Source organism: Bacillus rossius, chromosome 7 (genome assembly GCF_032445375.1).
Source record: "Bacillus rossius redtenbacheri isolate Brsri chromosome 7, Brsri_v3, whole genome shotgun sequence".
Classification (NCBI taxonomy): domain Eukaryota; kingdom Metazoa; phylum Arthropoda; class Insecta; order Phasmatodea; family Bacillidae; genus Bacillus; species Bacillus rossius.
Window position 1 is genome coordinate 57,300,780 of NC_086335.1, and position 26,241 is coordinate 57,327,020.

At 34.4% G+C, this 26,241-nt stretch overlaps 2 protein-coding genes across 3 annotated transcripts in view; both read left to right on the forward strand.

Moving 5' to 3' along the window:
- The first annotated feature begins 345 nt into the window (after window positions 1–345).
- Window positions 346–11,279, forward strand: LOC134534111 (uncharacterized). Its single transcript, XM_063372172.1, has 7 exons — window positions 346–500; window positions 2,774–2,852; window positions 3,257–3,309; window positions 3,851–3,886; window positions 6,170–6,287; window positions 10,012–10,082; window positions 11,040–11,279. Exons 1-7 carry the CDS (start codon window positions 447–449, stop codon window positions 11,061–11,063), a joined length of 435 nt encoding a protein of 144 aa, XP_063228242.1. The 5' UTR covers window positions 346–446; the 3' UTR covers window positions 11,064–11,279.
- A 9,329-nt stretch (window positions 11,280–20,608) lies between these two features.
- LOC134534113 (carbonic anhydrase-related protein 10) overlaps window positions 20,609–26,241 on the forward strand; it is a 477,139-nt gene continuing 471,506 nt past the window's right edge. For both annotated transcript variants that reach the window (XM_063372174.1, XM_063372175.1), the window contains exon 1: window positions 20,609–20,992. In XM_063372174.1, coding sequence (XP_063228244.1) covers window positions 20,950–20,992 — 43 coding nt within the window. In that variant the 5' untranslated portion in view covers window positions 20,609–20,949. The remainder of the gene's footprint in view (window positions 20,993–26,241) is intronic.

Genomic DNA, 26,241 nt, shown 5'->3' on the forward strand with positions numbered 1-26,241 from the left:
GGGTTTATGTATTCAGTTTTAATCCTTTATTGCCTTTTTTAAAAAAAATTTCAATGAAAAACAGTACAACACTACATTGGCTTATGTCCAAGAAATGGTATTATAATTAGAAATTCTCCACTGCATGAGTAATTCAAGGAACGAGAATACGCGCGTACTGATTTTTTTTTTTCGACGTCCGCTCTACCAGGAAGCAACAGACGTTCACGAATGTAGTATTCTGCAGAAGAAAGGGGAAAAAAAGAAGAAAGAGAAAAAAGGCATGAATTACTATTTGCGTAAGACGCGGGATTTTTCGCCAGCAGCCATGCGCGAACACGCCACACTCTAATGACAGCCCTGTGTGTGTCGTGGACAGAGCGCCTTGCCCGCCAAGGTCGCGGCGTGAGCGCGGTATAAGAACTACAGCGCGCGGCGACAGGCTACAACCCGCCCGCGCTGCAGACATGTCTCGACAGGCCATCCTCCTCGTGCTGGCTGCCTGCGCAGCGCTCTCCGTGGTGAGTCCTCCGCTGCCGCTCAGTGCCTGGCACGTCGATGTATCGCTCGGATCACATCGATACCTATAAAATATCGACCAGAAAATATCGATTAATTCGATATATCGACCTGAAAATCGATATTTTTTTCGATACATCGGCTTGAAAAATATATATTTTTTCAATATATCGATTTCTTAAAATATGCAAATTTATGTACTTATCATAATATTATTATCCAAGTAAATGTTACGTTTTGTTATTAACATTTCTAAGTTAATATAATGGCATTATTTCCCTATTCCAATTTTAGCTCTTTCTAACAAAGGTGAATACAACTAATTTTAATTTTTTTCAAATTTTGATTATTCATTAATAAATGTCTATATGTTTAGATAGAGATTTTCTCTGACTTTTATTTAATCTTTAAGTAATTTTCATGGATTGTCATTTTTATAGACTTCTGGAAATGTTAAGCGAAAAAGAAGCCAACAAATATCTAGGAAAGAGGAATATGAAGAATAAGTAATTAATAAAATAATAATGTTGAATAATAATTTATTCTTTCCGAAGACTTCAGATTATCATGTTATTATTATTTCTACCAAATTATAGATAATAAATTAAATAAAATGTTTGTTTTTTACTTCAAAAATATTTTTTTATCATATTCAATACTATCGGAACTAAATATCGATATATAAATATCGCTAATAAAATTAGATATCGAATTATCGATATTTTACACCTGAATTATCGATAATTGCGACAAACTGTGAGTGATCTTTAAAGTTATTAAAACATAATTTATTTTTTACACATAAAATTACTTCACACACGACATTCATATTATCATTATTTTGGTTATTTTACTTTTCTGAACTCTTAAATCGCCCATTTTAAAGATTCGTTGTGGTGGAACTGATGTAATTTCGATTTAGATAGGCACGATTTTAATTTGCTGATCGCATAAAACACGCAACAATTTTTTTTTTAACCTGTCCTATTTGCGAAATATTTAATGGAAGCTCAAGTCACCCAACTTGAGGAAATAAACATGGCTGCGTTGGAGACGTTTTCTGTGACGTCAAAATCTCCCAACTTTATTTGACACGACATGTTGGCAGGTGTTGGAAGCGATCATTAGACAGCGTGACATGGATTTTTCAGCCATGTGTGGTCATGCTCTCTGTACCTGTGAAACCCTGTGCTAGTTCTTAGATCTCATGAAGGAATTTTTTTCTGGGGGGGGGGGGGGGTAATTTTTTCCGAGTCTGTTCTGTGGTTTTGCACTGGTCGCATTATCCTGGCTCGGAAACAGCTTCTGTTAAGTCGACTAACGATCCCACCTTTAAGGAGTGCAGGTACGGGAGGGGTGGTGGTAGGCTAGGCTAGCTGGACAGAAGTGTCGCGACCCATGTCTCGGTGCAAACAGCTCACTCTGCAAATATTATTGATACAGTCGCTGGCGCGGAGGAATTATGGCTGGAGCCTGGAAAAAAATTTCGCGTATTCACATTGTGTTAGCTTAAAAATTCATCTACTTAATCGAATTCTTAACACTGATTGACTGACACACAAAGCAGAGCTTAAACAGGTGGGTCTAGATGTATGAACTTTTTTTATAGGAGTTCATTATATAACTTAGGTGAACACTAAGAAACGATTTTTTTTGACAATTATTTACCTAAGGGGGTTGAATAAGGAATGAAATTTGTAATTTAGAGTGTCCTTTTTGAAGTTATGAATATGGAAATTAGTTTTAAAGGTTCGTTTATAAATTAAAGTCAATTGCATACGCGTTTTTGATAGTTCATCAGAAATTAAGATCAAATACTTTTGAGAAATATTATGGCCTTAATTAGAGGAAAATCACATTGCATGGTATTTATTCTATTTTAAGAAATAAAATATTTTTGAAAATCATGCTTGACAATGTTAGGTTCATCATTTCTCAGCTATGCCGGTTTATAAACCCGATAGACACGCGAATTTTCATAAGCACACTCGTGTATAAATAGTTCAGGGGTAAAATTCCCGATCGGAATACGTAATGTTATAAACCAGTGTCAGGAATAGCAAGGTTCAGATTATTAAATAAGTCAATATGTAAGTCTTCTTCCACTGAGACGATCGTCATAACAATCAAAGAAAACAAAATTAATTGCCTATTTACATGTAAGCATCTTTCAATTAATTAAATACTGTAATAATTTAATACACTTTTAAATAAAAAGCATAATACATATGTTATGAAGAGCATGAAAAATAACATGTGAAATGGATGTTTGCAGGCAATAACGGAAGAGGAAATGCACGCAATTATTCATGGATTAGCTACTCAGTGTGAAGAAGTTTATCCTATTACAGAAGGTGAGTTTTATTAATAAAATATATAAATGTATTCTCGTTGTTACACCAAGAGGCTTTAGAAAACATCTTAAACATAGTTGTGAGCTCCATAACATTGTTGGTATGAAATCCATGCTTGTAAATTTGAGACGCGTTGGAGATCACTATAAAACCCACAACCATCGCCAACATGAGTGAAACGTGTAAGCGATATTTGTTATCACAAAAAAAAACTGCTAATTTTTCAGTTCCCTATTTGTAAATAATAATACGTGAAAAATTATCTATATTGGTTATCTACCTGTTACCTAAGACTACTAAAAATCACAGTGGAAGGTCATTCGTAACACAAAATAATTAAAATATCAAAATAAGACATGGGTATAAAGTAGGAGTGTTGACATTATTTAATTTTTTTTCTTCAGAGGACGCTGAGTTACTGCACAAACATGAAGCACCAAAAAGTCCAAATGGAGTGGTAAGTTCCAAAAGAAGCTATGATTGTATGCCCTGTTTCTACCATCGTTGAGCATGTATTAGGTATTAACACTTTCTTTTTCTTAGAAGTAAGTATTTTGACTATTTTTCAGCAGATCACCCCTTATTTATTTTGGTAAACTTACATTTTTTGAAACTTTTTAATTAAGAAGGTTTTTTAAAGTTATGAGTTATAGAGTAAGAATAAAGCCACAACATATGAGACGTAAAATTAATATTTTGAAAGAGATTTTTCTTTTTAACAAAAGTTAACTTAAATTTAATTTTTTCTTGAAAGTTGTATATTTAAGAGTAATCCACCTTCTTGTTTACTTAATTACTTACGTTTTTTAGCAAATTTAAGAATTATAACCCCATACCTGACTTTAGCAAAAGCTTATCCTTTGGAACATTGTTTGCTAGACGTCGAGTGTGGCCTGCCAGCAACACAATTGCCACGAATATTGCACAATAATTTCATCGACGCAACACGACACTAATGCAATTTAACTAACCACTCGCTGTTTTATTTTCTGTTTCAGTGCTTCCTTACGTGTATGTTCGAGAAACTAGGAATTGTAAGTGAAAACTCATTTTTAAATTATAATTTACTGTAGGTTATGGTGACTATTAACGACTTCTAGATTTAAGATTAATTTCCATGAAAATGTTTTCAGTTATATATTATTTAAAAAGTTCACACTGTCTTTATTCTATTAGTAAAACTAGAGGCATGGATATTTGATAAGTCAATTTGGTCGCAAGGTAGACTGCAAAAATTTATAAACTTCAACTGGTTGGTTGATTGACCCTTGATACTTCGTCACTCCTCTCTTCGACTGTGGACCAGTCCACTACCAGCTGACAGTAGAGTGAGTGATTCATCACGACTCTACCAAAACAAGGAGAAGTTACACAATCAATAATCTCCCAGTGTAAAATCAAACATTGGTAGAGAGTACACAGCACTGAGAATTTTAGCTTGTCTGCAAATCAATCGGCAAAATTTCCGGGGTTCTAGTTAAATATTTTCTTCAATTTTTTACTCATTAGTTTTTACTAATTTTTACTTATTTATATTCCTACGTCAAATAATAAGAATATTATGAAGAGAACAATGGCACTGCAGCAAAAAAAAAGAGTTTTATTTACTCACGTAAAATAATGTTTGAAAAGGTTATGGATTTAACTTAGAAACTTAGAAACTTTTATGTATTAATATAAAGCATTTTTAAACAAACCAGTTGCTTTCAACAATCGGTGTTGCAAAAAAAAAACACCTTTTTGTTATTTGATAAATTGCATTTTACCTATGAAAAAAAAATATTTTACTAAGGTCTATGGTACGAGAGTTGTAGCAAATTTAATCAATATTCTCTACGAAGTTTCATAGTTGAAAAATAACAAATAATATCAATGAAAAGAGTTTTTACTTTATGGTAATTTTCAACTCCCTAATTGTAAACATTTCTTAAGCGTTCTTCATTCAAATTATTGTCACGTAGTCAACTGATGACAGGTTGAAAAAATATTTTGGTAATTAATAATTTGTCTTGGTTGTGATCATATGTTCATTTATTAAAAAAGAATAGCTCTCGTTTACTTTCTTGATGTATTAAGTCTCCGTTTTTAACTAATTTTTCTCGTGCACTCAGCCATTAAAATATTCTGGTGCCCGGACAGTAAGTATTAATTACAGTAGCGTCATCAAATGACTGAGCCAAATTAAAAAATAATAATATTTTTTTTCATGTTTCTTACAAAATGAAAACAAAAAATAAAAAAAGCAAACAAAAATTCATTCAACCATAAAACAGAGCCAAATAATATTTTCTTACTATTATGTTTTTCATTTGTGATTTTAAAACGTTCCAAAAAAGCTGAGCTCTTTTTTTTCTTAATTTCATTTGAAAGTGCAGTTAAGTGAGCTCTGCTATATATTAGCACACTGGCATGAATAAAAGAAAGGAACAAGCAACTGTTCAGATAAAATGTAGTTCAAATTTTTTTTCTTCTGTTCACCCGGTTTCTAAATTAAATATTCTATAAAAACTGCTAAAATCATGGGAATATATTAACTCAATGATTCTACATGATTATATGCTTAACAATTGTACTTTATTGAAGTTATACTTCTTCAGGTGCGTTATAATAAAATAAATTATGAGTTAATTTTTATGATGCGCGCGCACCATGCAACGAAATTCTTACAGAATGAAAAAAAAAAAAAAAAAAAAAAAAGGCCACGTACTAAGAAGAAGGCTACATACAAATAAAAATCCCACGTGCGCTTTTACATCTTATACTTTCGTGATTGATATTGAACATTGGTGATTAAAACATTTATTTGCTGTGAATATTAGTGATAAAAATGGTATTTATTAAATTACTAAAATATTACAAAAAAAATGACGAAAATGAATTTTTTTACGATGCGCGCGCAGCATGTAACAAAAATGGACAAAATGAAAAAGGTTGTATATAAATAAAACTTATATTATGTGCTTTTCAATCGTATACTTTAGTGATGGATAAATACTGATCCATATAAAAAAAAAATTGTTCTTAATATTAGTAATGTAAATAATGTTTATAAACATTTTCAACTGTATTTATATAAGGTAGGTTATTTTCCCTTATATATAGTTTATTTGGATTATAAATTATAGTATATTTATTTTATAATTAATTAAAATTAACGAATTAGAAGGAAATAAAATTATATCACTATAGTACTTTTATTATTTCATTTGTATTAATTATTTGCATGCAAAATTTAAAATGGTTTGTTATTACGCCAAGTAAGTATAAATTCTAACGCGCGTACATAAGCACACGCACCCATTTTTTTATATCTGTAGATGGAGAACGGAGCATTCAACGCAGCGCACGCGAAGGCGATAGTGCAGAAATACACTGCCGAGCAGCCTGACATACAGAGCAAGATGGGAGAGCTGTTGGACATATGCGAAGGGGAAGGTAAATCTATTCAAAGTCGCGAATATTTCGCGTGTTATTTCCGCTCAATCAAAGCTCCACACTCAAAACCTTCACGAGTGCCATTTGGCCAAAATCAAAGTTAATCTATTTATTTCTCAGCCATAATGTTACTCCATGTTTATTACTGGCCAGGGCGAGCTATGGAACAGTCATAAGATTACAGCATTAATGTACATTACCTTTAATTTTAATCAGCCACCGATAAATGGTCAAATTATAGTTACAGCTATAATTTAGCTTTCACTACCATATCATGGCCAAAATAGGGTACCACTTAAGTCCATTTTTACTATCTGTTATGTTGTGAAAAAAAAGTTCGGAGGACAGCCTAAAGATTTTAAAGTAAGGCAATATTAAATAAACGTTATTATTTGGAAACAGCTAAAAGTGTATGTAATTATACATTTAAATAGGCTTTACATTGAATAAAATAATGGAAAAAAAATCTGAAATTTTTAAGACCAAATATGCAATCTGGACAGACGGTAAACTTATTTAAAACATTTTTTACGAACATACGCACATGCGGTTTCAACGTCATCGAGGAACAACAAAATTTGACAAGAAAGTTGGATTCACAAATACACATAAAAACAAGCCAAAATCAGTCGAAGTAAAATTTGTGAACGCATTGGTTGATTTTGGCATGTTTTTTTCTGTGTGTTTATGTATTAATATTTCTTGTTCATTCTTGTGGATTCTCTATGACAGTCAGTGAACACCAGCAAGTGTGAATGTACATGTTTTAAATCAATCTTCCGCAATGCATGAATAATTCAAAGAAGGTAAGATGTCGTAGCAGCCTCTAAACAAAATACATTGACTTGTGTGTGGAATCTAACCTGACAGAGCTATGCTGGCGCTCTCTAGGAACTAACCGCAGAAACAAAGATATCGGTATCCAAGATGGCGGCTTCCAACGGAACAGAAAAAAAATAAAGCTGATGGAAGTGACGTCATCCAAGATGGCGGGCTCCATCAGACTTAAACAAGATGGAGGATAGATGTCAGAATCGAAAAAAGTGTGATGTCAGATCCAAAATGGCAGGCGTGACAATAGTATTAAAGGTGGCGGCCGTAACGAAAATTGCAAAATTATAGAATCAAAGATGGAGAGCGAAACTAAAAGTGCAACGATGACGTCATACATGTCCAAGATGGCGGGTGTAACGAAAAGTGCGATGTTCTGGAATCCCAGATGGTGGAATCCAAGATGGCCGTCGGGGTCAAATTCCTGGTCATTCAATATGGCTGCCGTGACATCATAATCCAAGATGGCTGACACCGACACCGACACCACCTCGTACTTCACTCCTACTCTTGTTTCAGGAGTACTTTCATCTCATTACCCTCATCGTATTTGATGACCCCCGATGTCAATTAAGCGTCAGCCATAATTAATTAGGTCACCGAGCATGGGTGATCAGCTTATTGGCGTAATTTACTAACTTATGCGGCATAAGGCTGAGAAGTTAATGTACTTTAAAGATGTATATAAAAATTTAATATAATAACAAGTCTTCACAATACTATGAGTAACTTCATGCTCGATCTTAAATCACCTAAGTATACAAAGACAATTTAAATGGGAATACTTACCTTAACTAAACCGGTAGCTAAAACACACAGTTGCTAAAAAAAATTTGGATTATTTTTTTTTATGAAAACCATTGCTTCCGAATGCAGTCACGCCATTTACCTCGTCACAGAAACAGCTCTTAGCCTCAATTACACGGAGTGCGTTTGCTAGCTGGCGCCTCTGTGTTTTCAAGAGGGCGAGAAAGAGAGTGAAGGAGAGGGAACAGTAAGAGCGTAGGTCACACTCGCATACCTGCCTCGTTTCCTCCCCACTTTTAAATATTTGATAAAACAAGGAGAAGCGAAATGAAGCAGGTAAGAGCACGTGCCATCATCGCTTCCTCAGATCGCGCTCCGGAAAGCAAGTGGAGCAGATTTATGATAAAAGATAAGAAAACACTTTTGAAACTAAAGGGAACCTAATTTAAAACGACTCTGGTGATTCAGAAAACGCAACAAATGTAAATGGGCACGAGATTCTCGCTCAGAGACGATCCTGCCGCGTACAGGTACAAAGAAAAAAAATTTCTTTACTTTTACAAAATATACCTTTAGAAACCAGTTGGTAATACTACCGGAAATATATTGTTAATTTTTGCACAAAACTTGGCTGTTTGCACATGTGAAATACGTTTCTCGAGATGATACTGAGTGTTTGTTACTAAAATTGGCGCATAATTTTATATTTTAATTCATGTTTCATTCTGGCATTTTTTTTAAAATGGAAAAGACAATCTAATATTCTATAATGGGAATTTAAATCTGTTTTATTATGTTTATTAATGCCTGCAGTTAACACTGGAAAGCTATTATTTGAACGGTTTGCAAAAAAACTTTAACTATTGAAGGTACTGGGGCAACACAAAGCATAAATGACAGGGTAATAATCCGAACCCAGTATTACTGCGGACAATATTTTGAAGTGACACAGTTATTTTAATTTAAATTTACAAATTAGAAATACGGTGTACTCATGCGCAGGAAGTACTTCGTTTAAAGTCCTCAAAGTTTTTTTTTCAGCACAAAAAATATCCAATGAAAACAAGTTAGCAGTAAAATATTAAAATAGGTATTAATAATATTTTAATTATTTAATATTAATATATTAATTATTTTCTGACATAAAAATTCCAAAAATGTATAATGATATATAATTTCGTTTAATTAGTACTTATTTCATTATCAGTATTGTGACTGTCTGACATCGGAAAATATCGTAGTTTCCGAAACGTCGCAACTGTTTCGTCGTTAAAAGCCTGTGTTCACATGTTATGTATCCAATGTGTTGTACTCATTAACAAGCGTATGGAGATTTCAGCTGCTGTGACCATTTTTGCTGTCCTAGTTGTGTTGTTTAAGGATGTGAGCATACAGTCAGTAAATCTGTGGTTGTTTCGGTCACTTTTATAAATGCAGGGGCGTTTATTTTGTGATGTTTTCTATTTTTTTAAACTGTTTTAATAATTTATTTTCCACAGTAAATATTTTTACAGTTTTTTCTGCATCTTGCACTTACATACGTATGTAATATTTTATTTTCCAGACTTGGTTTCCCGCGAAGCAAAAATGCTCTTCAATGCCGTTGGCTCAAATATCCTTCTCTGAGATTTAACTCATATAAATGGGGCCGTAGGTACTGGATCGCTGATCAGGCTTTCTCCACTATTTCCAACCCTAAATTTTGGCCCAGATAATCTCGTTTTAAATATATATATTATGCATTTCATTTTTATATTAATTACCAACATTCTTTCCATTATCTAGGCTAGAACTTAGCAAAAACCTTTCCGAAGATGATGAAACCGAAGTTGAATATATAAGATAAATTTTATATCGGAAAATATCATAAATTAATATTATGAAAATTGGTTTTCTGGTATAATTAATGCGTGACATAAAACAGTGACATATATTTTACAGTTTTAAATTTTAGTCAGTAAAAACTTATCACCTTCGTTTTAATGACTAAATATTGAGAATTAAGTAATACAATTTAGCAATCTACAATATAATTAGGCACGTGAACTCCATTCAGAGAATAAATATATGTAGACAGAAAAATAAACGTATAAGAAAAACAATTGTCAAAACAAATCAGGCTCACTACAGAATGTTTGTTTTACAGTGGGCAGTGGCGATGAAAAATGTGGAGCTGGAATGGAAGTATTTACCTGCTTCAAGAATCATGCTGAACGAGTGAGTAATATCTAGCAGTTTTAAATAATTTAAATAACTCCTTCAGAGTTTATCAACCGTTTATCAACTATAACCCAATGAAAGATGTTGTTAACATATATACCAATATGAATTCTATTTTGTCACCAAATATAAACGCCAATTTTTCAGGTACATCTTCAAGTACATCGGGTCACTATAAATCACTGTTAAATCTGTAAAATATTATTTTTACACAGGTGAAATTTAAGTCAATGTAACAATTAGTATTGATTCACAGATTTTTAGCGGAATATCTTTCATAACTTGATATTTAGTTTTACTAACTTAAAGCTGTTTTCCCGTTTCCTACCAAAAAAGGAAACTAATTTAAAAGTAAGAATGGATTTTTATCTCATCGACAGAACTAAATTGATGGTATCTCACGGGCAAATAAATATAAGCTTAATTATTTTTATACACGCTTCTATATTTCCTTGCCCGCAAAACAACATCTTATTTTATTATTTGTTTGAAAGGAAGTAGGCCTATATCATCACAAACAAATATAAAAATTTATGTAAACAAAATATTTTTGAAAATAATTCAGTTGATTAATTTCAAAAAGGAAGTAACTGAAGTAACTGGTTTTTATTACTTCCTTTAAGCAAATTTTTTAACTTATTACTAGCTAGTTGGTACATACATTTTGGTTGTTAAAGTATCCCCAACCAAAGCTCTGCCTTAAATGAAACACACGAAACTTATAAATTTACGATAAAATATAATGTATTCTCAGTTTTCAGGAATTTATTATTTTGAATAATATACTTTACATATTTCGTAAATTATTGAAAACAATAAACACTTGTAAACATAGCGTTTGTTTCTGCGGGAACTTTCTAATTTTCTCTTATGCTGACAGCTACATAAAACACAAATGATAAGCGTTATCACGGCTCAACATGATCTCACGCCGCAACTCGCTCTGTCTCGCAGTTGGGGTTCATGCCAGACGCTTAGAAGATCCCAAGAGAACGACACGATAGGGAGGATGAAGAAACGGACACTTACATTTCCTTCTTATCCTCTTCAAACATCTCTACCAAGTTCACTTTACGATCTACTCGGTCTATCATGCTAATCATATGTTGTACAGGTTGTCTGCAAATAAATTTAGTTATGTTGTTACATAAAAAAACATGTAAAAAAGTGACAATAAAAAAATTTTACTTTTCAGATTGCTGTTTTATTGAAATGACTTTTCGAAAAGAAAAATGTTCTATAGAAGTAATTTTTATATGACAACATATTTTAAAAATGTGTTGTACTTTTTTTTAATAAATAAAGTTAGAAATTATTGAACTGAAAGTTTTATAAACTATCTATATTTGGGTGTAGTTATTTAACAGTAAGTTAAATATGGAGGCACGGTGGTCTAGTACCTATAACACTCGTCTACCACTTAAGTGATCCGGGTTGAGTTACCGGCGGGGTAAAAACCGTATATTTCGCAATAGGAAACGTGGTGGACGTTTACGATGCCTGTGGGTTTCCTCGGGGTACTCCCTTTTATCCCAAACAATTCATTCCGCCGCTGTCCCATACCTAGGGACCGGAAAAATTCGCGGGTTCAATGACCTGTAGGATGAACTCCATAGTTCTACGTACACACGGTCAAATTTCACCCACTCATTGGCTGCTGTCTTGTGAGACGTCCCAACGTATCAGCCTGTGATTCGATACAGCTTTGGTTGAGTGTTTCTCATTGGCTCAGAGTCATCCAGGTGAGTTGTGAGCCAATAGCAGAGGCAGCACTGATGTATAAACTATTTGTATTTTAGCCTATCGCGAAATGAATTCACGAATTTTTCCGGTCTCTACCCATACCCCATCTCGTATCACCTCACGCATTATTCAGGCTGACCGGAACGACAGGTCTGTCCCTAGGGTATACTAGTGTCAGCCCCGTTCCATCCATGTGGACCCTGACACAGTCATGCTTTTATCATAGGACTAGGTGACCCGGGTTCAAATCCCGATTAAAATTTTCCTTTATTCCCGAAAGCGCTACACAGGTTTACAGGTATGAGTTTCCTTGAACTGGGTTGCTGTGTTTTTCCGACTCCAAAATATTTTGCTGTTGCCGAGACGCTAATCAAATTTTAAAACCTATATATTAGTAACTATAAAGGATGTACGTTAAATCAAAAACCAAAGGCAATGAGCGAGTTAAGCTCATTGTATTTTGCGAACACACAATAAACGTTTGCAGCGAACCAACAGATTTCCTCTGCAGTCTCGGATGAACTTGAAAAAAAAAAAAACTGAAAATTTAGAAAGAGCTTAAGAAGTGAATTGAAAAAGCACTCGTATTTTTTTTTTGGTATCCCTCGAACTTTAATTTATTTATGGCAATGATATATGTACATATATAATTTTTTCCACTCAAGTAAAAAATTACCATTCTTTGATCTATCGTTTTATTGTGTTTATAACATAAATGCTCCTTTTTAAAAAATACTAAAACGTCCAAATTCATATATAATTTCCAGTTAAAGGAAAAATAACTACTTAAACCAAACCATAATATACTAAACCACAGTTTTCTAAATAAAATCTTCTCACAAACGAGTATGGTTGAAAAATTTAAATTTAAACCATTCGTGTGATACTACAACCAAACGAGTCGTTATTTCTTTACGCCGCTTCGCACTCAAACACTTTGGTCTTTCACACCCTTCAAAGTATCGATTAAAGCTGTCCAGAACAAACCAGGTGACTTATCCTTCTCGTCCGAACCATTTAACCTTTTTCCTTGGACTCTAATTGAAGTTCTACCGCGGAATGGGTGGGACGAGAAAAGAAAGGAAGGAAAAAAAAGTAATGTTCATAGGTTTCCGATATTTCCTCGACCGCGCTCGGAGACACAAAAACACAAACCGGCGAAGGGGGGGGGGGGGGGGGCTAATTCGGTATATCTCGAAGCGGCAAATTCCTTCACGCTTGCAAGAACCCGGTAGATAGCCGCCCAAGTTCCCTCGGAGAGAAATATCCCCCTCTTTTCCTTCCACCCCTTAAGAGCTGTCCCCTCGGAGAATTAAGCATGAGTATTTCTGGTGGAGAGATTTTGGGGGGTTTTGTGGAGAGGGGAGAAAAGAACATCGCTCCGCCCTCTTTTCCTCGCGGGCGATAACATTTTAATTCCTCCGCTTCTCCCCCCCCCCCCTGGTTTTATCTCATATTTGACCAAAAAGTAATTAAGAAAAGCGTCGGTTAATTGCGTTTTCTCTTTGTGCCTAATGAATTCCGCGGGGCGCTTTTATCAGGCGGAACTCTGCGCTTCGTCCCTGGGAGCCGAACTACACGGGGCGGTTGGGAGGGGAGGGGGAACCGTGTAGCTGCTGCGCTGCGTGGCGGGTTGCGGAACGCAGGGGCGGTGGCTTAGAGCCGGCTTAGCCGGAGCGGCCCGGGAATTATTCACACTGCCGGAGTTCGCAACGAGCAGCAAGAGAGGTTATGGCGGCGAAGAGGGGGGAGGGGGAAGGATTTAGCAGGACAAAAAAAAAAGGAAGTGTAGGACGTACCAGGACTTTGCCTGTGACGGCGCAAGTACGAACAGTTGTTGACGTTGCGATGCGTCCCGCTCTGAAACAACGTCACTGAAATATACTTAAAAAACATAATCACATGTCGTTACTGCAACTAGGCTCGTTTTTATGTGTAACATCTTAATCCTCGCTGTACGGAATTTTGTAGGAGTGGTTTCGTGTATGAAACGGAAGTAGTGTGCAACCACGATGCTGCCATCTGTGGCGGATTGCGCGAACCAATGTTCACAAAGCCAAAAATAACATTCTTGATTTAACTGTTTAATTTTTTTTAAGTATGTAAGATGAGCAGTATATTAATAAAAAAATATTTGTAGAAAATCAGGTCCATAGACGGGGTTTAGTAATTTTTCAACTATTTTTTCACTTTTATCGGAGACGTTTGATTATATACAAGGGTTTTTGACGTGACAACGTCTAATAAATCGATGAACGCCGGCTGCACGCACGAAAAAGTGACCCGTAACGCACATTGTCCCACTACGGATGTGTCCCGTTACGCTCATTGTACGCATGCGCCGTATCTCTCTTCCACTCGATTGGAACAACAATCGATTTGACTTTTCAATCATTTTTTCGTCGTTTGAATTATTAATATTATATAATTTAACGATCGTCCACCGATTTTCAGCACAATCGGTACGGTTATTTAAAAGTAATGTTATATTTTCAAATACGTTTTTAACGAACAATGGTGTTTTACAGTTACACATAATAATTCAAATTACACCCGGGATCTTTTGCACAATGTTTTAAAAAATATTGTAACACATTATAAATAAGTTTGGTGTATTTGGGATGCGTACTTGTTATAAAATAGTATTATAAAAACGAAATAATATTATTCCACTACGGTGCTGCCATCTACGGTGACGGACGCGAACCGAACGAATCGTGCTATATATTAGCTGACGCGGGAACCAGGCGCTCGTTAATACATAATTTCCTTTGTTTATCGCGAGGGGCGTTATTATTAATGAATTTTAAATAAAATTTCGTACCCGGGGCCACAATTGCATATCATTTTGAGCACTGGAAGACAGAAACGTAAAATATTCTCAACGAATTTTAATCTGTGGTTTTCATTGCTTATTACAACAACAATTTCGGCAATAAAGGTTAATTATTCTTGCATTTTAAAAATCTGAATACTAGTATAATTTAAAGTATTTATTCTTTTATTATTAAAAAAAGTAGCATCTGTCGGCGAGTGCAGTAATAATATGTTATGTTAGATATTTGATTACAGATTATTTATATGAAAACTTGTTCATAATTATATTTAAACGAAAAGTTCATGTGGTTTTCATTGCTTATTACAACAATAATTTAGGATATAAAGGTTAATTATTCTTGCATTTTAAAAATCTGATTACTCATATAATTTCAAGTATTTATTCTTTTATTATTACAAAAGTAGCATCTGTCGACGAGTTCAGTAATAATAGGTTATATTACAATTGACTTTAAAAATTATGGTGATTCATATAATTGATGATAGATATTTTATTACAATTTATTTATATGAAAACTTGTTCATAATTATGTTCAAACTTTATAGCTAAACGCCAGTTTTTAAAATTAATTGTTAATGTGGTTTTCATTGCTTATTACAACAATTTCGGCAATAAAGGTTAATTATTCTTGCATTATAAAAATCTGATTACTAGTATAATTTCAAGTATTTATTATTTAATTATTAAATTTAAATGATTCAATTTTATTCATAAAAGTATGCAATCATTTCATCAATGTTTTGTTATGACGTTATCACGTTAAACTATCGTCCGTAAACCGACTTTACAGACAACCAATTTTTTTTATAAGGTCCGTTTGGACATAAAAAAAATTATACTAGCGTGAAAGCTTTTTATTTACAGTTTTAGTTTACTAAGTATCTAATTCACTTTTCCACATAATCACCATTCAGTTCTAAGTAACTTTTCGTAAAGCTGCAGTAGTTTCTTTAACCCCTCTGCATAGAAGTTCGCTGCCTGGGAATTAACGGCAGTTGACAACGAACGGCAGTATTGAGTTCCTAGTCGTCAGCTTGACGACGGACCGTGCGTACTCGCCGCGGCATCATCTTCAAAGACAGTCTAGCAAACAGCGAGCAGCAGCAACCAGCAGCCAGTCTACTCGGATCGCCGAAGCGAGCAGGAGGAGTCACGCGCCAGGAAGAGTGGCTACTCGCAGTGCAGACGAGTAAAGCGGGAAGCCCGCCCACAGGGGCAATGGTTCGCAGCGTCCCAGACCCTGAGACGATACTCGCCAGCAACCCCAGTACAAGGTCATACCTGCCGGGGGTGTGACTCGCGAATATGACATCGGCTTAATCGTCTCTGGGTATGGGGTGCTACGATAAATGCCCCTGTATGGAAGATTCCCGCTTCACTAGTCTGCATTGCGGGTAGCCACGCTATAATTCCCTGGCTGCGAACGTGTATGAAGAGGGGTTAAAGAAACTGGTTCAGCATTACGAAAAGTACTTAGAATTGAATGGCAACCACGCGGAAAAAATTAAGTAGATTTGTTGTAAATAAAAACTGCCAAATATTTTTTTTCTCACAGGTTTATTTTTGTAATGATCAAATGGATCTTATACGTGTTTGTGTGTGTGTATGTATATATATATATATATATATATATATATATATATATATATATATATATATATAAACCCTCGTAGTTAAAATTTTTGGTCTTGCTAATCAAACGTTTCAGTAGTTGATGTAATGAATTCTAATGGCGAGTGCGGAAACTTCGTGTGATTCGCATCAAGTACTGTATTTGGAAACACAATTTTCGTGTATATTTATCACGCTCTGCATTATTTTTTAAGAATTATACGTTAAATTTTGTGTCCAAATCTCTTTTTTTTTTTTCAAGCGAAGGTAATATCGAATCGAATTTAGGAGTATTGTTTTCGGTGAAGCTGTAATACACTTATATAATAAAATACAGGATTGAAGTAATAAAAAATCTTTTAACGTCTGTAATGTTTGAACATACAAAGTGTTTAACCAATTAAGTCCTATGTATAACATAATTCCATAAAGATTGTAAAATAACTATAAATAATATTAATATTGTCGATTCATAAAATAAAACTGAGTGCCATATTTTTTAAGTAACCAAATTTATTCAAGAAAAATCTATACAACACCAAAAAATATATATATTATGAGCGAATCTTAGTCTTCAATGATTTAAAGCTTTGCAACAAATGCAAAGCTTTACACCAGATGCAAAGCTTTGCATCGCAACCAAAGTTTTAAATAAAACGAATAGTAAACTTCCTACCGAAGTCAAATAGAATATTAAAAATAGCTTCGATTGATTCACTCAGTCTAAGCTACGCACAGCCCTAATTGGCCAGTCAAAACCTAGCTCAAATTTGCGGAACGCTTACTGGATGTAACCCTGCAATGTAATTGCCAGAATATTGAAACCTTAGTTACGTTCATAAAAAAAGTTCTCATTAAAAAATGAACATAACAGGTAGACACGATAGCTATAAAGTTCTTCTTATTAATAACGAGTCCAAATTTTTGGCGGTCATTGTGTGAGGTTATGGGCTTTAGAGCATCTAGGGCGGAAGCGTTTCCGACGTTTCCGTCGATATTGTATTGATCATCTTCAGAATGGCTGTCTCCTACAGCAGTATACATCTATCTTGAATTTATCTACCAAACATTTCGCCTTCGGTGTGGTTAGAACCCAGGAGCAAAGCTTCCTTCTTGGTATAGTAATTATTGATCCAACATTTACTACATTGTAGGAAACAGTTCTGAAGTAATCACGCTGCTTTGTGCTTGAAGAGGGTACGGACTCCTGTGATGTCTCAAGTTATAAGTGGTATCGATTAACACTAATGTACCTGCACCTTGCGGGCGGTCAGATAACTTATAGTTATTAGCTCGCAAAGCCATTCTCCACACGACACGAAAATTAGACCCGACGAGCTATTCCCTTGATTATCACTTTTTACATGTATATAACTTCCTAGAATATTGCCGTGTTATTCTGATATAGCTATGTGAAAACGCTGAAAATAATATTGTTACTTTAAATAATAATTACTTTAAATTGTTTAAATTTTAAATTGTTACTTTAGAAATGTAATGATTTTTATTTTAATATTAACCAGTTGTGATACATAATGAAACAGTTATGATAAGTTATGATATAGGATACAGTAATAATTTTTTAGAGAAAATAATATTGGTAATATTTTTTGATGTGACAAAGTCTAATAAATCAATGAACGCAGGCTGCACGCACGAAAAAGTGTCCCGTTACACACATTGTTCCGTTACGCGGTGTCCCGTTACGCACATTTTTCCGTTACGCTGTGTCCCGTTACGCTCATTGTACGCTTGCGCCGCATCTACATATCTCTCTTCCACTCGATTGGCCTATGCGTCCGAGGAGAAGAAAGACAGCGGCAGCACAAATCTTACATCTACACGTGAACTGTTTCGTCGACTGTTTATTAAGTGAAGTGAAAAGTTAATGTGGTTTTCATTGGTTATTACAACAACAATTTCGGCAATAAAGGTTAATTATTCTTGCATTATAAAAATCTGATTACTAGTATAATTTCAAGTATTTATTCTTTTATTATTAAAATAAAAATGATTCAATTTTATTCATAAAAGTATGCAATCATTTCATCTATGTTTTGTTATGACATTGTCACGTTAAACTATCGTCCGTAAACCGACTTTACAGACAACCAATTTTTTTGCATTAAAATCAAATTTTTATTGAAAAAATTTTTGTCAAACAGGTATTTTAAATACAACTTGTAATCATTGATAGCTGTCGTATTTATTGTGCGAAAGTAATGGCAAAACTATTTTTATAGTTTTTCGATTCATATTCCATAGACAAACTATGTGTTTTGCAAGTCGAGTTTCGCAAGTCAGTTCATATCTGTATTTCTGATCCTACATAAGTAATCTAATTGAATTTAAAAATTATATTTTTAATTTAAGCTCGGTTTCAAATGCCTTGTTGCATTTTTGTTTGTATTTTGCTTATTTTAATATAAACCTTTCTGTGAGGTAAGCAGTGAGATTTCAGGTGTGCCACTGCTGAATTTATGTTTGTAGCTACCCACCAAACATGTTTCAGAGATTTGTAGCAATTCCTACGTTTTCAATTATATAGATTACATATCTCCTAAAATAATTTAATATTCTGTGATATTAAAGTAAATAGGTAGTTCGGAGTCGTTATATGACAGGATTTTGTAACTTTAATTATTTTTATGCTTTTATTCATGCAATTATCTCATAATAAATAATTATAGATTTTTAAAATTTGACTGACTTAACAACAGCATGTTTGTTTTAAAAAACTGAATGAATGAATCATGTTATTAACAACTCTACATTACGTAAAAAACACTGAATTAAAAAATAATAGTTTTTAAATATACCTTTATTTTGAATACAAAAAAAATGGGTATTCAATATTACGGAATTTAATGGCCGTGTTTTATTTCATTGTGGTTCCAAAATTTGTTAATTTAGTATGATAAAAGTTGATAAAGTTTTATTTTAAAAAGAATGAGTTTACTGCTGATATTGAAGTTCAAACAAGGGGATAATTTTTGGGTATAGAGTAGAGTTCGACAAAAGACGGACGTAATTCGTCGGTGGCGTGTCTGTGATTGTAAAACAGTAGTCTAGTCTTCTACATCCCCCCCCCCCTCCTTTTATTTGTCTCCTCTTCTAGCGACGACAACGACAGAACAATTCCAAGTGTGGGGAAGGTCTTTCTCGGGGTAGGTTGAAGAAGCGGGCAAGGGGTTGAGTCTTGAAGCTCCCATCCTCCCCAATCTCAACTACTACCCCCCTCCCCCCTCCAGTCACCCCAAATGTTTCGGCACCCCACCCCTCGTGTCCCCTCCCCTTTCACGCCGGAAATAGGGGAAGGGGGAGAGGAATCGACTCTCAGCCACGTGGTGAGAACTGCCCCGACTCCCATTGGCCCGTCGTCCTCAACCTGTCCTCCGGCGGCGGCCAATGGGAGGCGCGGATTGCCGCGGGAGCATCGCGACGCGCCGAAGTGAGGGATGATAGGCGTGCGACGAGGCATTCGAGGAGAGAAAAAAAAAACTCAAGGCACGAGATAGAAAATTAACTGAGGTGGAAAGACGCAAGGGTAAAAATTACTTTTGCATTATGCAGGCACGAAATGGGACCCAAAGTAAGAAGTGTTTTCGAAAATTTAGTAAAATTATACTTCATTTTGGCTTTATTACGGTTTTAGAAAATATTAAACTTTGTTTAAGGACTAATAAATATTTTAGTCTGCGTATCTTAATTATAACATATAATTTAACGAATTATTATGACATTAAAGTATTGGCTTCCACTAAGATAAAGGTTTGTTTTCTTCCACAAAATTTGGTATGTACGTGGCGATATAAATATATATATGATTTAAACATATATTATTTAGTATGTTAAAATTCGTCACCTCAGCTGTGTATTTTGTTTGGTGTAACAAATACATTAATTTATTTACTCACCATATTCGGCTAGGTTAACAAAATATTTTGTTACAGCAAGTAAATATTTTTTTTTGATTCAGACAAACCTTTTTTTTTTTATTCTGCGTGCTACGCAATCGGGTCCGGCGACTTACACCCCCTCTCTCCCCGCCTCCCCCACCCCTCTCGTGCACTTTTGGGACGCCGCAGGGGATGAAATACGTAATGTGGTGTCGAGTGACATTAAGCGGAGCGTGTCTGTCGAAAAAGCGGGGGAGGGGAAGACTCCTCCCCCCCCTCCTCACACTGTCTTCTCTCGCGAAGGGAGGGGCGAAGGCGAAGAAGGAAGAGGGGAGGGTGGGAGTGCCTGCGCAGGGGAAGATGCGCGCCGCGGAGGGGTGGTAGTGTGGAGAAAGGGGAGGGGATGGGTCGCGTGGACTCTGGCAGGCGCCAGTCCGCGTCCCGCGCGCACGCCGGCGAGTGGCGGGTTGCATAACCTCGCGGGGCGACCCAGCCGCCGCAGTCGTCTCGCGTCGAGAGAGAGAGAGAGAGAGAGAGAGAGAGAGAGAGACGGAGAGGGGGTAAGAGGTCTTCTCTGGTCTTGCGACGAGCACAGCTGGGAGGGAGGGGGGAGTTGGGAAAGATGCGGGCGTCAGCCGCGTCGCGACTACTCGGAAGGGCAGCGGCGCAGACCGACTCCTAGTGGCCCGAGGGGTGGACTTAATTTAATTTTTATTTTTTTAACTTTTTAGTTTTGCCTCCTGAGCGACGACCTGAAGTATTGTCGCCGGCGATGGCCGTGTTTCTGCTTCTCGTGGCGCTCCTCGCAATCTCCGGTGAGTCTCTACAGCCACAATCTCGCTAATCTCTTACAGTGGGGAAAAAAAAACCAACAATATTCCATTTAAAACTAGCTCCGAAGGTGTTCGTGGCCAGAGTCCATTCCTATTTATTATAGTCTGGATTTGGGGCCACAGCAGTGGGGGAAAAAAAAATCAACTTTACAGCATACGTTTTTGCAGCCATTTTCGAAGGCCGTTACCTGGCTATAATCAAGAAGCTACAGAGCAGTGAAATGTACCATTTGTTAACTTGCACAGGAGTCGAATTCAAAAATAAAAAGTTTTATATAAAGGTACTGAAGACAAGAAAACATGCAAACCACCCATAACCACTTTAGCAAAGGAACACACAAAACTAAGCAGCAACTGACACAATGCGATAATTACATTTCTTCAAAATTGAGGTTATAGTTATCTATAAGAAATTAATATAAATAAATGTTAACTTTTTCTTCCTGGTACGTCTGTGCTACATCAGTTAATTTTTGCATAAATAAGAGAAAAATTGGTTGCATGTTATATCCTGTTTATGAATGAAATTAAAGCTGTAAGAAACTGTTGTTCAAAATTATTTAAAAAAAAAACTATATGGCAAAAAAATGTTTCCTACCCAGGTGATTTTTTTTTAATAATGGCAATGTAAGTTAAACTAAAAAAAAACATTAATCAAACTTTCATTATTATCGGCCTGTATTCAAATAATACAAAAATTAAAACACATTGCGGTTAGTACTCGCATGTTTTGCAAAGAATAAGTGAGATAAGCATATTTACAATCAACTGCTTTGTTTACCCCGAAAATCAATGATCTGGCATTGTTATTTATTTATGAATTTTGAGTGCCAGACAACAAAACATTTAAGGTACTTTTATTGGCTGACACTATAATACAAACTACTGTAACATTACAGAACAAATGATAAACACACAAACACTATACTAAGAAGACTCAAACATAAAAAAACGTACATACAGGCGGCCTATAAATAGTATAGAGAAAAATAAAATATTTTAATAGTTATAATAACTTTGTAATATACGTATATTGCAACAATTATACTAAAAACAATTATGATTAAGTTTCTTTTGTATCCTTCACCAGTAAATTTTCACTATCGAAATTTTAAAATGTCATGAAGTCATTAAACAGTTTGGACAACCTATAATCTCTGTCATGTAATGTTTTACTGAAACAGAGTTAATGTAAGTTTCTGACCATAAAATTTTTTTAAAATTATTTTAGAGGTAAAATATTTAATGCGCCATGCGTATTAAAAAAACTTAGCTTATTTAATACACTGAAATCTATAGTTTGGCTTCGAACTGTCATGCTGAGTCTACTGTGAGTCGTGGTTGGCCTCCAGCAAAGTAAAACGTTGCTTGTGAGGACTGGCGCACGGTATTAAGCTGGTTAAATACTGCGTTGGCTTTGTATAATTAACCTAATGGACTCGCGTGTTCTCATGCTGTTGGCGTGTATAAATTAAGCACGGAGTGAGTAATCGTATTACCCGTGGAAATGGAACCACACAAACAAAATATGGTGATACAGCAAATAACAGCTAATGTCGTGTTTTCGTGAAAAATAAGTATCTGTATCAAAATAATTAAATCTCATAGTTTTTTTAGAGTATGAATTACAAATTTAACCTTAAAATAAAATTTTTAAATTGTAACTTATTTTATTTCCGCAAATGATTAATAAAGCCACGACGCACATATTTTTTTAAATTAACATAAGTATTATACTCTATCACTAATTTCGTATACGGTAAACTATATAATTGATTTTAAAACATATATATTATCAACATAAAATATGTTAAGTGGTAATTAGAGGCTTGAAAAATAATTTATGTCCTAAATTCGGCAAAAAATATGCGACCAAGTATACAAACAACAATAGGACAGTAGAACATAATATACACGAATAAGCTAGTACAAATCAAAAATATTACCATATAAACAAAATAACAAATAATTGAAAGTAATTAAAATACTGTATAAAAAATCAGGTTCCAAACTTATTTTGATGTAGTAATTATAAACTATTAAAAAATAACACATAAAATATTACAATAATAATAAGTAAAATAAAATTACAATGTTAATGAATATTTAAAATACATTCGCCTTAGACTTTTAACATGTTATTTTCATCCGCTGATAATCACCGAGGTCCCAAGAACACTATACTTAAGGCAGATACGTGCCAAGAGATTGAAATGTAATAGCACGCTAACACACGCCACCTTGTTTGATAACCTTCGCGTGAAATATTTCCATCGCATGCGGAGTGCCAGGTGCCTTATTACAGTCAGATGGGGCAGTGGTTTCGCGATACTAATCTCACGCGACAGGACGCTTAAGAAATCAGCCCATTTCGTGGACGGCGCGGCGTCAGTCTGGGATAGATATTACAGTCCGCCATTAAACCAGCTCTCTTGTTCACGGCGTTATCTCACACGGGTAGATAGCGCTCATTTTGGCCACAGGCACAGATACGAACCCTAATTAGTTTCCTATAAATAACATATTTGATTCCTCTGTAGCTGTTCTTTCAAGAATTTTCTTACTGGTGTGTGGGCGTTAAAGAAAATATTTTAATTCATATTTATTATTAACTGACGCGTCTAAAAAAACTAAGCATATGTGAGTATTAAATCGTTTTAAAATATAAAAATATGTTGTAAAAGCTACTATGTTCCAGTATAATTTCTATTTTATTAATCGAATATGTTTTCCCAAACCTCTATGTTATCAATATTTAATTTCAAATAAATTCAATTAATATAGTAAAACTATTGATGAATTTGAAGCATAAACGTAATGCAATTTATATTTATCTGCTATGCACATACATAGAATTTTAGTAACAAAAAAAACTCATATGTTGGACATACAACTTAAGTTATTATTCAATATAGTTATTTTCAAAGCATTTTAGAAAACATGCAGGTTTTAGAAAATGATTTTCGTCGTAAATAGTCACAAAGAATTTTTTTGTTATATCTAACCTACTATATTTATTTTATAGAAGTGTTTACTGTTACGGAATATGTACGGAATATAGGAGATATTATTCTGATTTTAATTGAATCAGTTAACGTTTCTTGCAAAGTTTCAAAATTAATAAGTCTGGAAATTCTGGGTTGTATTAAATGAATTAATAAATGTGGTTAAGTTTAAAATTGCTTTACCGAGCTCCCGAACAAAACTTACATTCATACTTATTCAAAAATATTAAATTAATCGTAAAACAATGTTAGATATTATGGCTTGAAACCCAATAGTTCTGGGTTACTTCAAATTTCTATAAGAAATAACACAATTAAGAGTGTTACTTTTTAAACAAAATATCATAATAATTTACAGCTGAAACCATGCAATGTTATTATATAAAAAATATGAGACTTTTACAAAAATCTGACTTTTATACAGCCTATTGCATTTTACGGCCTAAAACTTGTGAATTTTTGAAACAGCTAACTAAATAAAAGTATAACCTTCACAGTTAAGGAAACTCAAGCGCTTATTTTTTTATAAGAATTTAAAGGAACGAGTTTGCAGAAATTTGTTTATAGTGTGTTAATGATTTTTTTACACAATTATAAGTTTAATTTTTCTAGTGCAAAAAAAAGCTAGCTTCATTAAAAATATGTTGTCTAACGCACGCAATAATCTTAACTTTTATTACTGTGGCACCCTTATTAAAAAGTTATTGAAAATATAATTTTTTTCTTGGCATATATTATTTAAGGAATCCAATAATATTGTGCGTTAATTGCCTATCACTGAAGATTTTTGACGTCAGTTTATGTAAACGCGTTGAAAAAAATTGAGCATTTCAACCTTTGGAGTTTAATCCAAAGAATGACAACAAAAATATTTTTAATTTCAATTTATTTGTGAATTTTTTAAAAGCATAAAGCTAACATATTCAATTCCCCAATTTTTTTTCTATTGGAATACAATAAAATTACTTTACAAGTTCTGTTTACTGAGGCGGAATGTTAGTGGGCAACACCTGCTTGAAAGATAGTTCGCAAATATAATTGCTATAATAATAAGATATTTAAAAATCAATGAAAAATAATATCCATATTATAGAGCAAAACTTATGATTTCAGGCACCTGCCACACCATTCCGTACCATGCAAATTGACGTTGGTTGTGTTAATTTGGATGGATAAACTTGATTGAAAAAGTGTTACTATAATGATAAACTTAGAGACAAATAAACATCAAAAGAAATAAAATGAGCGCCAGTAACTGATGTCATTTTCACTTTCGTAATTCCCATGTTGCTTTTCTTTGAAATTAGATGTATCAACTCGTAAATAGTACTTTTTTTGTGTCGAGTAATCTTCGATGATCCGAACGCCGTGTTCTTTTCACTTCTGCTTTTTTTCAACTAGTTCACTCTAAGAAATTTAAAAAAATATACAGCAAATTTTTCCTACTGCGTGCTGCAGCATTAAAAAAAACTTATATTCAAGAACTGTGCTTTGTACGGGCTCTATTCTGCCTTGCTGTCAAAATACTGAGGAAAACAGGTAGCATGTCATTGTAATTAATAAATAAATTTTCGTGATCTTAAATCTTGATAACGGTTTTGCCTTTCCGTTTTATTCCATACTTCGTGGTGGATTTGATGGTCTCAAATTCCAGCAAATGCCTTTCCCTAAAATTATAGTCAACTATTTCCTCTTCGATCGAACTAAGTCACATTTCTGCTTCAAAGACGAATCACACGCATTTACTTACAAGAATGAAAACGGATCAAGATAAAACAATAAATTTATCATTACACTCATTATAAGCGTTTCAGTGGCAGTTATCATTAATCCGTCAATCACGGTATTGTACATAGTACAATACTACTTACACACTGTATTTAAAAATCTGTATTTAGTACGGTTGAAACTACTGCAGATCAGAAAAGTTTTTCTTGAAAACTGATAAAAATTCTCCTAACGTATATTATAGAGGAGAAGTTTCAACATGTCTTAAGTCGAGTCGCAGTAGTCTTTGTAGTTATTTCATATACCTATAAGAGTGAATGAGTTAATCACAGCGTTATAGTATGCAACACTCAAAATTTCTTAAGCTAACAATGTTGTTTGGGAACGCGCATCAATAAATAATTTTTTTTTGGTGGGGGGGGGGGGGGGGGGGATAAACACCCGACAAACTTACGTGCGTACGGATGTGATATAAATACGATGGTCTTTCTTGAGATT

Bases quoted from the DNA above. Each gene is read 5' to 3' on its own strand.
- LOC134534111 (XM_063372172.1), top strand. From the start codon at position 447: ATGTCTCGACAGGCCATCCTCCTCGTGCTGGCTGCCTGCGCAGCGCTC. The intron at 2,853-3,256 runs GTGAGTTTTATT...TTTTTTCTTCAG, and splicing joins AGTTTATCCTATTACAGAAG to AGGACGCTGAGTTACTGCAC. The intron at 3,887-6,169 runs GTAAGTGAAAAC...TTATATCTGTAG, and splicing joins TGTTCGAGAAACTAGGAATT to ATGGAGAACGGAGCATTCAA.